The 15304-nt window shown below is 43.0% G+C and overlaps 1 protein-coding gene across 2 annotated transcripts in view; it reads left to right on the plus strand.

The window, feature by feature from the left end:
* LOC112152403 (copine-8) overlaps positions 1-15304 on the plus strand; it is a 66314-nt gene that overhangs the window by 10145 nt on the left and 40865 nt on the right. The window contains exons 3-7 of one of the 2 annotated variants that reach the window (XM_024281963.1): positions 2460-2563; positions 3102-3206; positions 6090-6131; positions 6583-6658; positions 15155-15211. In XM_024281963.1, coding sequence (XP_024137731.1) covers positions 2469-2563; positions 3102-3206; positions 6090-6131; positions 6583-6658; positions 15155-15211 — 375 coding nt within the window. In that variant the 5' untranslated portion in view covers positions 2460-2468. Of the gene's footprint in view, positions 1-2292; positions 2564-3101; positions 3207-6089; positions 6132-6582; positions 6659-15154; positions 15212-15304 lie in introns of those variants that run through there. The other variant, XM_036212620.1, reaches the window with a different exon arrangement.

Consider the following 15304-nt stretch of genomic DNA (forward strand, 5'->3'; position numbering starts at 1 on the left):
AAAATAAAGATATTTAAGAACATTGGAATGTTTTCTCAGCGATTTTCTTGAGAAAATCCTGATGCGGCCCGGCCTCACCTAGACGCCCCCTGTAGTGGCCCCCGGCTGATTTGAGTTTGAGACCCCTGATCTAAAATCTTCACAGTCTAAGGATGTCATTTGTGGATGAGGGGAAATTCACGCCATCACCTGGCTGGAATTGTCCTGTTCAGAGACAGCTGGACGGTGGGAATAGTAATCTGAAAGACCTGACAGATCATGTCTGGAAAAACAGCCCTAATCTGATGATCCCTGTGGTCACATGACTCTTATAAAGGTTGCAGATAATAACAGACATTTTTTAGTTTGTTAGTTTTTTGTTTAAACTGATTCCCATTAAGTTCCCCCTAGCATTTACGTATTCCTCCTAGAGTGCGTTTTGTTTATTTAAGGGAGTATTCAGACTGGATTGGTTGGTTGGTTTGGACCAAATCTGCTGAATTTGCTCCAGATTGAGTCCTGAACCGTGCGTTTGGTCTGTATTTGAACTGCAGTCTACCAGACTTTTCTGTTTCTAGATAAAGCTTTGAAACAACTCTATGTGACTAAAGATCTCTTCAGTCATTGGCCAGGAGTTACGGGGGGGGGGGCAAAGCAACGACAGGAAAAATAGGTATGACTGAGATGACTTCCACCTCGCAGGCGGCTGCAGGCGGCTGCAGGCGGCTGCAGGCGGGGGGCGGGGAAAGGTGTCTGAGTTGAAGGCAAACATTTAAGTTGCAGCGAGACTGAACCAGAACAGGAAGTCAGGGTTATTTAAAAAAAACTAGTATCTCTTTTATAATCATTTTAATGTTTTGCGATATGTGTATTTTTATCAGTAGGTATTGATAGTTGAATGATCATTGATTGATTATGAAGTAATCAGAGTGATGTTGATTTCAATGACTATAACGTGTAGAAAGAGAATTCGTGTTTATTTTTTCATCAGTGATTCACTTTTTGCAGAAAGACTAACACAATACACAGATTTTCTTCATTGGCCGTCAGTCATTTCAGATCAGCATCACTTCAAACTCCAAGAACTGTCAGACGCCGTTTCCCACAATGCATTGTTTGCTGTCATTCGGGCAGCTTGCAGTCAGCGCAGTACTACGTTTCCCGCTGCACTCGCCTTGGCTGGCACCTTGCACCCGCTTCCCTTCGCAATATTTTTTTGACAGTTGACATGTGATGTCAGAGCAAAAATTACCCAACATGCACCTCAATCCAGTGGACCTACCTGGGTGGTTTTAAACATGCCTAATAATGGAGGTCCTGCAGTCCCTGTTAGGATAGTTCTCCTATTCAAACTTTAGATTTCACTGACCAATTTTGAGCATCTGGAGCCGGTGGTCACATGATGTAAACACGTTAGGAAAGAAGCGACTGTTGAGTCACAGACAAAAGTAAAGCATTGATTGTTGTGTTATCAAAGAAGAAATAATTGGTCCAACTATTTGTTAAAGAAATCATTTTTAAACCAGTGAAACACATTTTTCTTGCTTCTCTGTGTCTCGTTAAGAGCAGGCACCCAGCGCTGCTGTGATGTCATCCTAAAGCTTCCTTGTAGCTCCATAGCAGAGCTCCTTCTAGAACAATGCCACAACAGTGAGACTCACTGTAATGTGGTCTGATGAGTTCAGCCTCATTAGAACAACTTTTAACCTGATTCTCACTGTTTTCTCAACAATATCTGTCATAAACACTTATCAGCGTACCTTCATAACCGCCGTCTCCTCAGGAACCGTCTTGCAGCATGTATCCACCGTATCAAAGCAGCAGGAAAAAGTGCTGAACCTGACGCTGATACACACGTCCAACATTGGTCCGAGAAATATCAAGTTTGAATAAGTGAACTGTCACAGCAAGAATTGCAAAGTGGAAGACTTGTGACATAAGTGCCATAATTTCCTCCTCTAGTTACTTTTAAAAAACGTAGTTTTAGAGTGTTCAGTAAATGTTTATCCTGTTGACCCCGTGACCTAAGGAGTGTGTTGGATTTTGGCACCTGTGGGACTGAGTTTGACACCCCTGATATATGGGATAGAGTAGTTCACTTTCGGCTTATCCCTTTCGGGGTCGCCACAGCGTAACAGCACCCACTGTTTGGCATCAGTGATTTGGCAGAGTTTTTACGCCGGATGCCCTTCCTGACACAACCCTGTACTTGAGGGGCACAGGGACCCAGTTAGGCAGCAGGTCAAGGGTCTTCCCTAGGGACCCAATCTGGGTGGGGATCAGTGGACAACCCTGGGAATCGAACCCAGAGCTCCTGAGTGCCAGCCCTTCACCTAGACCACTGAGCCACCCAGCCGCTCATATACGGGATATAAAATATGTTTTTTAAGTTTTTTTTAAGTTCTAAACTTTTGTAGATATCTACGCCTGGTGTTTATTGTTCTTTTTGTCTAATGTTAGACTTTTTTTTTTCCTTTTAGGAGTCGGTGATGCTTCAGTTTTGTGGGAACAAACTGGATAAGAAAGACTTCTTTGGAAAATCGGATCCCTTCCTGGTGTTTTACCGCAGTAATGAAGACGGATCGTAAGTCAGTTCATTGACAACACAAATGAAGCATTTGATCTGCAGATAGAACTGATTGTATAATGTGTGTTGTTTCTGAGCATGGTTGTTGCTCTGTGAGGTTAAATAATGTGTGTACGGTGTTCCCTCCATCCATCCATGGGAGGAAGACACAGATAAAATAGGACACAGCTGACAGGAAAATAAAGATAGAGCGTGGGATAGAGGGAGTTAAATATAAACTTAGTGCAGAAACCACTTTTTTTGCCCTGCAGATGCTTTTATTCAAGTTGACTTCAGCATCTCACACTTAACACATTTTCCTTCAGTCCAGCTGGCTATTTACTGATGCAGCTTAAACGTTGTGCTGCAGGGTATAACAGCAACTCGCCACAGTCACAAAGAGCCAGACCAGAGACCGCCAGGAAGCAAACACCGCTGCAATAATTCCTATGTTGTTACGTTACAATCCCCTCTGTATTGCAGCAGAGCATGTACTGCTTTGTTTTTGTAAACAGGATATGGTTGTCATCTTGTAACACCTTGATATTTCTCCCAGGTATACCATCTGCCACAAAACCGAGGTGGTGAAGAATACTCTGGACCCAGTGTGGCAGGCTTTTAAAATTCCTGTCAGAGCGCTTTGCAATGGAGACTATGACAGGTGCAGTGCATCACAAACATTATAGAAATTGTTATAGTTGCCTGGATACTGTCTTTATTTCTACAGCATGGTGCTCAGGAGGCTGTTGAGTGTCAGCATGAATGACTGTGGGTGTGGGTGAAGCTGGATGTGAGGGTGAAGACAAAACCTTCCGCTCTCCTTATCTTGTTTCCATTAAAAGTGGGGTCATCTGGACCCGATAAGACAGTGCACTGAACTTTTCTTTATCATTGATTTTTGAGTTTCACTAATGTCCATGGCAGACATAAAATCCTGTCCACCTTTGTCATGGAAGGAATCACACATCAATATGTGGGTGGAGTCATCTGGACCCCAAAGAGAGTGGAAGGGTTAACATTTTAACTGTTTACAATTACCAACCTTCAAGACCAACTCCGATTTAAATGTTTTTTTAACTTGTTTTTCTGGTATTTTTCTCTGATGATGGAGGAAATTTATGAAGAAAATTAAGCTCAAAATTGCATATTCCAATCATTGTGAATCAGGAGCAAATGAAAGAATGTTGCTGGATGAAGAGCTTATTTGTTACTTAAAAAATACACTGGGCGGGACCACAGTCTACCTGCTCTACTCCAATACGATTCATCCACATGCAGACCAATAGATCCATGAATGTCTTTGTTTTCCTGGAATCGGGATCTAATCTGTACGGCTTGATAAAAAGGATATTGCTCGCCATTTTAGATGCACCGCTAATGTTAGACTGAGCTGTGAGAGGCTGTAAGCTAGCAGGAGAGAGTGTAAACACAGAACTCTCAGAAACTGGAAAGGGGGGTGGGCTGGCTTACATCATACCAACAATACCCTCCACAACTTTGAGGTGAACTTCTGATAAACTCCCTCTGCTCTGCAGAAACTATGTCCTAGACCAGGACTCTGTAACCTGCTGCTCCAGAGCCACATGTGGCTCTTTGACTCCTCCAGTGTGGCTCTCTGGGTAAAGGAAAATGAAACATTTTAAAAAATAGAACTGTAAAAAATAAGTAAGTAGTAAAATAAAAAAAAAGAAAATTAGATTCAAATCATTTCCAAACAGTTGAAGGAGATTACATGTTGTTCACCTTTCGGCGTATCCCTTTCGGGGTTGGCACAGCGTAACAGCACCCACTGTTTGGCATCAGTGATTTGGCAGTTTTTACGCCGGATGCCCTTCCTGACACAACCCTGTACTTGAGGGGCACAGGGACCCAGTTAGGCAGCAGAGTCAAGGGTCTTCCCTAGGGACCCAATCTGGGTGGGGATCAGTGGACAACCCTGGGAATCGAACCCAGGGCTCCTGTGTGACAGCCCACTGAGCCATCCAGCTGCTGAGATTAACAACATTACATAGCAGAAGCTTTTTGACAGATATTTTAGTGCTGGATTTTCTATTTTTTAACAAAATCAAGTATTTAAAGTCTTTGTAAAATAGTTGTCACTGAATTAGCTCTGATTTAGTTCATTAGATTTGCAAATTTTTGTCTGAAAATTGAAGATGTAATGATTTGCTGCATGATGATCCTATTTGACTCAGAATGTCTTTTATTTTGAAAGGAAGTCATGGGAAATCTCTGACAAAAATGATAAAATATTTCAAGTTTAAAAAAAGCTTCATTGTAATTTGCCAAAAAAAGGCTTGGATATAGTTATCATAATCGTAACATCGTAATATTAAACCAAATCAGTGTCTTATTTTCCTGAAAAGTGAATGAGACTTTGTGGCTCCTGTCTGGATGTTGTCAGTGAGAAATGGGCCCAAACAGATGTTTATGTGTATCAGACCCCTGTCCCACACAATGACACAGGTTTTTGATTTTCCCTAAAGACGGCATCATTAGAATATCTGGGAAGACTTCCAAAATAGAAGATGATTGGAGTGAATCTTTAAAAGTTTGTTGAACAACATTTAGTGGAGAATCTTTACACTTTAAATTGTTACAGCAAAAACTGTAATTCAAGCTTTGTATCCACCATAGAAATGTCATCGACAGATTAAGTAGCGGAACAATTCCCTAAAGCAGGTTCAGCTTCGTGCTGCAGAGCAAGCAGCAAAATAAAGGCTGGTTTAAAGGACCCAGAGGGCTCTCTTCCAGATATTCTCACACCGACGTGGAGAGTTGGTGTTCTGCCGGTGCAGAATGAAACTGTGATAGTCCATTGAGAGGTGCGAGGGAAGAGGTTTCGGTTCCTAAAAAACTGGATTTAATTTCTGATCATTCGTCTAAAACAGCGCGGACTCTCTTTGGATCAAAGCTCTGTCTTCCTTGTGCCAGAAGCTGTGATCATGACTACATGTTTTTGATTTTCCTGAATAAATTCACGTTTGCTAATATTGTTCAATTTATTGGATTTGTTTTAGCAGACTTAATAACCTGTTTGTTTGGTATTTTTTACACATTTAAAGATATTTAGTTGAACAATACAATGTGTTTCAACGATGAAATAGGTCAATAAGTCAAAAGAAGCTCCTGCTGAATGACGTTCTGGGCTGATTTTATACAAGTGTGCAACATGAATACACAGAACTCAATCTGAAGAGGGATTTGTTTTATTTGCAGCTACTGATGATACAGCTGCTTCTTCTAGCTTTTGCAATGTTGAAACTGTTTTATTTGGATATGTTTTGATGTGAAAAAGCAGCTGATGGTTGCAAGGTTGGCTCTGGTTGGTTTTGGTGCATTCATCGTTAGAGGTTGATATATTAGGAGAACTCTTCAGGGATTGTGGGTATGTGTGGTCCGGGTGTTGTCCTATTTGTTAATTTGTGTGTTCTTCAAAGAATCTCTCCATAAATATAACTGCCTTGTTATGATGACATGAACACTTTCAGCCAGAACACAAGATAAAGACGTTTCTGTTCCTCTGTTGTCTTTTTCTCTGCAGGAGCATCAAAGTGGAGGTGTACGACTGGGACAGAGACGGGGGGTGAGGAAACAGCTTTTAAAAGTTTCTTTATTGTAATTTCTGAACAATGTCTGTCAGTAAATCAATGGATTTCACTAAAACCTCATTCAGTTTGAGGGAAGTCACACGACGAGTTTCAGTTCCTTTACCTCTGAAAGGTAAACCTGGAGGAACCTGTCTAATGTTGTGAGGATGCTGCTCATGAAGTTGTTCAAATGGTGGATTCAGGTTTATGTTCATTATTACATTTAGAAAATAACAGTTTTAGTGAAATTAAAGGATTACTGTGAACCTCAGAGCCTCTGCCTTCAGTTCCTGTGATGATCATACACAGACAGAAGAAAAGTTTCCCACTTGAGCAAACATTTTCACCATTTTAAAGGCTCTATTTGTCACCTGGAATCACTGCTTTTGTTTGTCAAAAACATCAGTTTGTTGTGTAATGAAATGTGATTCTGTGTTTGTGTTACAGGCATGACTTCATAGGCGAGTTCAGCACCAGCTACAGAGAAATGTCCAGGAGCCAGTCGCAGTTCCACATCTATGAGGTGACTCATTCCTTTCCAGTAAACCAAACCTGTAAACCTGATTCCCACTGAGGCCAAACAGAGACAGAGATCAGGTTTTCCTCCATGGTGGCATCAAAAGCGTTCAGCGTCACAGCGTCACACACTCATTTCCACTAACCAACACTTTTCATTTTGTTGCAGTAATTTATGTGTGATCATTTTGAAGGGAAGGTGATGTCTTCCTACTCCCAGCACTGACAGTCACTTCAGAAAAACGACATATCTGTTGAAAGAAACCTAAAATGTAAAAACAGCTGTTGAGGGAGCAGGAAACACAGGTATGAAGCAGTGAAGAATGACATCATAGATTACCTGAGGAACTTTGATTCAACAGCTGAGGATTCAAACCCTAACAAGGAGAAAGCATCCTCCTCACCATCTTATTGCAGCCTACTATAGAGACACAAACATCTGAACACCACTTACAGTATGTCAATTCATCTGCTATTTTCAAAGTGTCCCCAGTGGTCTTTATATTATGATGACGATGCTGTTTGAGCCCAAATTAAAAAATAAAAACCTGTCGTGGTCTAACACACAGAGCAGCAGGAGCTCATTAGAAATTCATCTTTGAGTTGTGGGCGGGACTGTTGGTGAAGTGCCAACTGCTTGAAAATGGAGGAGAAATGAATGATTGAGGCTTGTGTCTGGCTGGAATTCTACAGCACCAAGTCTTTCAAATGGAGCTGTGAAATGGATCTGTTTGTGAGTGGATGCATCAGAATGGGGCGGAGCATGAAGACTTGATTGTATTTTCTATGTCACAAATACAATCTTTTTCTAGCAGCATTGTTTTGCCTGCTCCTGATTCACAACAATTTGAAATAAAAAAAAATCAGAAATAAATTGTTGATGTTACATAAGTCCTCCATCATCAGACAAATGCCACAAAACATCCAAAACAATTTTTTTATTGGAGGAGTTCTATAAATCACTTTTTGTTTTTTCGTTGCTACATCTTCTTTGATTCCTCTCGATCGAATAGATCTCATGTTTAATCCTTTAACACCGGAGCTCAAGTGTTTCTGTTCTTTGATTTGCTGTATCTTTTCAACCGTTAACATGATAATCCCAACAGTTAAAAAATGACACAGCACGTTAAAGATTTTGTGTTCAAGCGCCACTGATGATGCCTCAGGTGTTAAAGGGTTCAATGAAAATACCAGAGCAGGTGCAGTAAACTGACAAAGCAGAGTCAGAGTCAGCGGTGAGGACACTTTGACATTCATTTATTGTATTCCATATCAAACCATCTAAACAGGAAGTAACTCAGGCCACACCCAGATGTTTTGACTGTACACTGCTGCTATCTTAGACAATGACCCTACAGAGACATAAGGGCGAAAAGAAGGCCGATTCCAGGAGAGATCGACACAAAAATACAACCAGTAACCAGTTACACCACATTCACAATCACTTTTCTATTCCATTCCAATGCAGCTTGTTTGGAGCATGTCTAGATGTCTCAGTACTCCTGATGTGTGGTTATCGGGGGGTAAAGGGGGCGGGGTTGCTGCACACCAACAGTCTCGCCCACAACTCAAAGGAATTTCGAATAATCTCCTGCTGCTCTATGTTCTAGAAAACAACACCGTATTTTTGAGTTTCAGCTAAAACAGCATCATCATCATATATAAAAGACCTCTTTTATATATATATATATATATATATATATATATATATATATATATATATATATATAAATATAGAGATGTTCAGTGAATGAACACAAAGGAAGAAATTCCTCACATTGTCAGGCTACGTTCACAATAACCTGTGCAATGTGCGTTCAAGTGGCCATTTCCAGTGGGAAGTTTAAGTCAGGGGTGGGCAAACTATGGCCCATATGGAGCCCGTTAAACCATTTAATCGAGAATAAATTATATTGATAATTAGGGATGTAACAAGTCAGTCAAGCTAGGAGTCAATTTTAAAGTCATGATTTTGAATCTTTCCCATTTTTTTTCTCAACACAATGAATTAAAGATATTTTAAGGCAAGTATGTTTTCTTTTTGCCCCTTACATCAAACTGCCTGTTTTCCTACTATTAGAAAGGATTCAACACAAATGAATAATTACCATATTTTCCAGACTAAAAGACACTTTTTTTTTAATAGATTGGCCAGGGATGTGACTTATACTCATAAGCGACTTATATGTGATTTTCTTTAAATAAATAGGCTCATATATTCGTTATTTTCCCACTAACAACCACCAGAGGGCACTGTAGGTTTGTGTATCAGTATTTATTGTTGACAGAAGCGCAAAAGAAGTGCTGTCCAAAACAAACATTGCTGAGAATCTCATGAACGTTATGATGTTTTTCTTATTTGCATGGAGACATTATAATTATTGTTTTTATTTTTCTCTCCTTGGACTAATGCGAAACAGCATAAACTCGGTTATAAACAGACAGGAGCAGCTAAAAACTGTCATTCAGATGTAGCTCCTGCAGGCTCGAAGGTAACGATCAAAAAAGACTGCCCTCCTGAACCCAGACATGGAGACTTGATTATAGATGCTTTTGTAGAGCTCTTTAAAATCAATAACTTTTTTTTCTGGCATCCTTCTGTCTCTAGAGACAATGGAGTCTGCACCCTTCCTGTGTTTTTTAATTTGTGGAGCTGCGACGTCGGCTGTGGCTGAATAGGCCAATGTGGGAGATGCAATTCCTACCACACTTGCTGCAATTGTAGCCACTGGTAGGAGCCGTTTGGGGAACAGTCGCAGACTGAGTCTCTGGGAGAGGATGGTGAACATGCTTAACATCCCTGCCTGGGCCAACACGGCTGTGTTGGTGATGTGGTCCTGCCAGGTAATGCCGAGGAGTCGTCTGAGGTTGCGCATGTGGAAGGCATTCAATCTTCGCTCTTGGAGAGTGTAAAGGGTCCAAGCCTCGCTGCCATACAGAAGGGTGCTCAGCACGCACGCCTGGTATACCTTCATCTTTGTGTTGAGGGTCAACATGCTATTGTCCCACACACGCTTCGCTAGGCGGGCCATGGCGGTAGCTGCTTTGCCTATCCTCGTGTTGATCTCGGCAACAAGGGATAGATTGCTGGAGATAGTGGAGCCGAGGTATGTGAACTTGTCCACCACCTCCAGGGTGTGATCGCCGATGGTGATTTTGGGAGTGGTGCTGACATCCTGACCCATGATGTTGGTCTTTTTGAGGCTGATGGTTAGACCGAACTCTGTACATGCCTCAGCGAAGCAAGAGATGAGTCGCTGGAGAGCAGCTTCCGTGTGAGCAGTGAGGACAAAGTCATCGGCAAAGAGCATCTCCCGGATGAGGACCTTGCGCACCTTTGTCTTTGCTCTGAGGCGAGAGAGGTTGAAGAGATTCCTGTCGCTCCGTGTGTGGAGGAAGATGCCATCTTCAGACTCGCTGAATGCATAGGGTAGGAGCAGGGAGAAAAATATGCCGAAAAGTGTCTGAGCCAGGACACACCCCTGTTTCACGCCGCTCTTGATTTGGAAGGGGTCTGATGATGATCCGCCATAATGAACAGTGCCAAACGTATTGTCGTGGAATGACGCGACCATCTTCAGAAGCTTATGAGGGCATCCAATCTTGTGGAGGAGGGCAAAGAGGCCAGACCGACTGACCAAGTCAAACGCCTTTGTCAGGTCGATGAAGGCGAGGAACAAGGGACGTCGCTGTTCGCGGCATTTTTCCTGCAGTTGCCTGAGGGAGAACACCATGTCGATGGTTGATCGCTTGGCCCGGAACCCACACTGCGACTCAGGATACACACGATCAGCAAGTATCTGCAGGCGGTTGAGGACTACCCTTGCAAAGGCTTTTCCCACGATGCTGAGGAGGGAGATTCCGCGATAGTTATTGCAATCACTGCGGTCGCCCTTGTTCTTGTAAAGCGTGACGATCTTCGCATCCTGAATGTCTTGGGGTATTGTTCCCTCTTCCCAGCACTGAAGCAAAAGTGCATGGAGATGTCTGAGGAGGGGGCTCTCTCTTGCAGTCTTCACCACCTCTGGCGGGATTCCGTCACTGCCAGGTGCTTTTCCACAGGACAGCGAGTCAATGGCCTTGCTGAGCTCCTCAATGGTGGGCGGTGAGTCGAGTTCCTCCATGGTGGACAGTGGGGTAGTATTCTCCATGGCGGTGTCGGTAACAACGTTCTCTCTGGAGTACAGCCCCCCATAGTGCTCGACCCATCTCTCCATCTGTTCGCCACGGTCCTTGATGATGTTGCCAGAGGTGGACTTGAGAGGTGCGATCTTGATGACGCTTGGTCCAAATGCTTTCTTCATTCCCTCGTACATGGCACGGGTGTTTCCGCAGTCCGCAGTGGTCTGGATGTCACTGCAAAGCTTCAGCCAGTGATCATTGGCACACCTGCGGGCGACCCTCTTGGCATTGTTGCGGGCTTCTCTGTAGGCCGCCAGTGTCCTCTCGCAGGGCTCCCTCTTATACTCCAGAAGAGCAGCGCCTTTGGCTGCTATCTCTTCAATACTATCATTGAACCAGTCCTTGTTTTTCTTGGTTCTCATCCCGAAGGTGTCTGAGGCGGCCTTGTATATGGCATCGCGGATAAAGTCCCAGCGAACTGTGGCACTGTCTGTGGGGCAGTCTTCCAAGGCCTTGTCGATGGCATCGGCAAAGCGTTTGCGCAGCTCAGGCATTGAAGATCTGGCCGTGTCTATGCGCGGACGGCCCTTCTGCTTGGAGCGGTGGAGCCGTCTGGGTTGGAGACGCACCTTGCTGCCGACCAGGGAATGGTCGGTGTCGCAATCGGCGCTATGGTAGGTGCGCGTGCAAAGCACGTGGTTCAGCGTGGGTCTCCTAGTGATGACAAGGTCCAGCTGGTGCCAGTGCTTTGACCTGGGATGTCGCCAAGACACTTTGTGGTGGGGCTTGGTTGAATAGAAGGTGTTGGTGATGGCGAGATCATAGAAGGAGCAGAGCTCAAGTAGCCGCTGTCCATTCTCATTTACCTTGCCAACACCAAAGTGGCCGATGCAACGTGGCCAGGAGGTGTGGGCTGCGCCTACTCGGGCGTTGAAGTCTCCGAGCAGGAACAGGTTTTCCTTCACTGGGATCTCTCTGATCCTTGCCTCACGGTCCTCATAGAATGCATCTTTAGCCTCGGCTGTGGAGGAGAGTGTAGGGGCGTAGATGCTGAAGATGTGTGTAGGTCCCGAGGAGGTAGTAAGTCTGCTGCTCCCCGTGTTGGATCTACGCTAAGATAGCGAAGATGGAGTGGCCTCTCCAGGTGCAGGCCTGGGCGAGTGTTATGGAGGTCCTGGAGTGCCCAGTGCCAGGACCCCCCTCTCGGCGTCGCTGGAAGAGTCCGGCGGAAAGGCAAGCCGATACGGCCGGTTCCAGCTCAGCTGCAGGAGGTGCCAGAAGGCATCGCAGAGCTCAACCAACTGCCTACGGGTCTCCATACCGGATTTTCTGTCTGGGTTTTACTCCCAAAGCCTTTGACCAGCCAAGGCCGACCTGCAAGGCAGCAGGAAACTCGTGGAGGGCGGGGTCGTTCATTTCCCGTGCAGATTCATCTGCCCACTGCCTTTCAATAATTCAAATCAATAACTAACCTCTTAACATCATGCGTAACTTCTGTGCTGAGATATACAGTCAAAGCCTCCATCATGTAGCGATGAGGCTAAAAGATAGCTTTTCCACTTGCAATGGGACTCCTGGAAGGAGTCAGAAGGGAAATAAACTCCTGCTGCTCTGCTGCATCGTCACTCATGACTGTTGTCACCGTAGATTGCTCAAAGTTGCGATGAAAATGTAACGTTGCGGGGTGAGGAACAAATCTCGGTTTTGCTTGAATTTGAGTTAATAGTTGCAATAGTTGTGAAACTTTTAAATCCAAAGGGGCTGTAGGAATTTCATAAGAGGGGTGCAGATGAAGAACACGCAGCCCGTCCACTACGCTCACATATACACACTAGGGCTGGGAATCACTGGGTACCTCACGATACGATACGATACGCGATACATGGCTCACGATATCGATAATATCGCGATACTGCAATAATTGGTAAAAATCCTCTCTAATAACTACCATTATATAAAACATGTTTTGGGGGGAAATATATCCCCATTTGTCTTTTTTACCTTAAACACAATCATACTAAACAACTTTTCTTATTTTGTGCAACAAATTATAGACACTTTTGTGCAAAATTGTTGAAATCAGTAAAACTATGTCTTTGTAAACATTGACAACAACCAAATTGGAATTATCTGTCAAATTCAATGTTAACAATAGTAAACATGATCAGCAGTGACACTACTTAGTGCAGAATTGTTGTAAACAGAACAAAAATTAAATAAGTCAAGTAGTGACAGCTATCTACCTCCAAAACAACGTCACACCAAAGGATGATGAATATAATGTTTTACAGCCTCTCTCAAAATTGACCTAATTTTTTGTGCACTTTTCTCTCATTTGAAAAGGGCTGAGCATCCAAAAATGAAGGCTGATTTACTCAGACTGTTACTTGAGATTATTTTTCCAATTTTTATTATTTTTCCATTTGGTCAGTCAGCAGTCAATAGGTAAAAACCTTAAAACACACATAATAATGGCAATAAATATAATTTTAAGTGCTTCAATTAATTAGCATTCTCCTTAATTTTACAGTGAATTCATGTACTTTAGTTTAATTACATTTAAATTTAAGTTCATACATCAAATCCTGCTTTTTTATTTAAGAATTACTTTAAAATTAACATTAGCAACAAGTAATTACATTGTTTGAAAACGTCACATTATAAATTTATCAAAGTTACACCGTACAGCAGCAGGTTAAACATTGAAGTGCATGAAAGCGAAAATTCCGACGCTCCTTGAAGTGTACACAGACAACTGCGTAGCACGCGCTCAGTTCCCACGGCAAACAGGAAGTAAGTGATTGCTGACATTCTAGCGCTCAGACAAAGTCACTTCTTACCGGGTGGATCTCCTACAGATGGAGGATACATTCTGACAGGTAGGCATGCTTCACACACGCGCTACAGAGCCTGTATCTCACCGGTGCTTCTCCCGAACGAGCGCGTGCATCGCTATTAAAAGTCCGACGCGGCGTGCGCCCATAGTTCCGGCGCGCGACTCAGACGCTCAGCGCTATAGCCTCTTTAAATGAAAATATAATATCGATACTTGGTGAGAACCCATCGAGAATCGATCGCAGGACTAAATATCGCGATATATTGCAATATCGATATTTTGGCACACCTCTAATACACACACACACCGAGCCTGCATGGAGAAATGTCATCAGCTCTGCATTTCTACACTAAAGCACAGGCCGAGACAAACTGATTTTTACATGTTCTGCATCGATGAACATGTTGACGAGTTTGAATCCTTTTTAACCGATTCATGAAGAATGAATCCTTATTGATAGTCCATATAAATGGTTTATATTTCCCTGTAATGTTGGTGTCTCCCCTTAGATGATGCACCACAAATAAACTAACTTGTGTTTAGGTTCAGAGAGTTATTTTGCATTCATGTAGTGTTGGAGGATTTGTTGTTTTGTGTGTTTTTCAAGTCAGACAGTCATTTTTCTGATCATTTCAACACAACAAACAGCATTTTTCAAAGTGTGTTTTTCCCTAAAAGAGATTAACCAATAGGTGCAATTGGCACTAAAATAGGAACAAAAACCACAGTTTTAAATAAAAAAAAGCACACTTTTGTTTCTTTTTCGTATGAGGTTGCTTACCAAAACACTTCAAGGTTCTGATCCGGCTCTTCTGTCACTTTTTAGTACCCTTTGTGGCCCACTAGTCTAAGCAAACGTGCGATAGAGAAAAATTAGGTGGTAGACACGCGCTAGTTTACTGTAGAAAAACAAAAAAAGAAGAATCCAATCTCTGCTCGTCAAGTGTGACACCATGGGCTAAAGGCGGAAAACCTCTGGGTTTCCAGAGCTTTCCAGGTGAGAGCAGAGCAGATAGGAATGCTGCTCTAAAGCAGACACCCGTCAGCACAGTCTCTCACTGTTCACATGTTCTGGCCAATTCTAAAGCTGACCACTTTGATTTTTTTAAGTTGCTGGATTAAAGGGACACGAGGCTTCATTACAGAAAATCACTGAATCCCAAGACTGTGAAATTAGCATAAGAACCTCTCATTGTGTTTCTGCGAGATCAATGTGGCCTCCGCCTCTGCTCCATCGATACGAGCTCTCATCACATCCGTTTGTAAATAATCGCTTTGACCCAAACAGACTAGGAGGAGATGTCCTGATAGGCTGAGGCCCGAAAGAGCAAGAAGCTGAGAAGAGCTAATTCCCTGAACATTCCTCCTGGAATGAGCCAATGAGTCTGTCTATCACACACGCCTGCCAGGCCATTTCATTCAGCTTTTCTGATTAGTTGAGGCTGATTGAACCAGGGGGAGCCACATAAAAGGCAAACTTTGACTGCTGTGATGTCAGTGAAGCACAACAGGGAAACCGGCTTCAGGCTTATTGTGTCTCCACAGGTTCTGAATCCAAAAAAGAAAGGAAAGAAGAAGAAAAAGTATCTGAACTCGGGGACGGTGAGTCTTTACACACTTTTTATCATTCTGCTTCAGCTGCAATTAGGAAACATTTAAGCATTTTTTTTTACAATTATTATCATTTTAGGATTA

Source organism: Oryzias melastigma, linkage group LG6 (assembly GCF_002922805.2).
Source record: "Oryzias melastigma strain HK-1 linkage group LG6, ASM292280v2, whole genome shotgun sequence".
Classification (NCBI taxonomy): domain Eukaryota; kingdom Metazoa; phylum Chordata; class Actinopteri; order Beloniformes; family Adrianichthyidae; genus Oryzias; species Oryzias melastigma.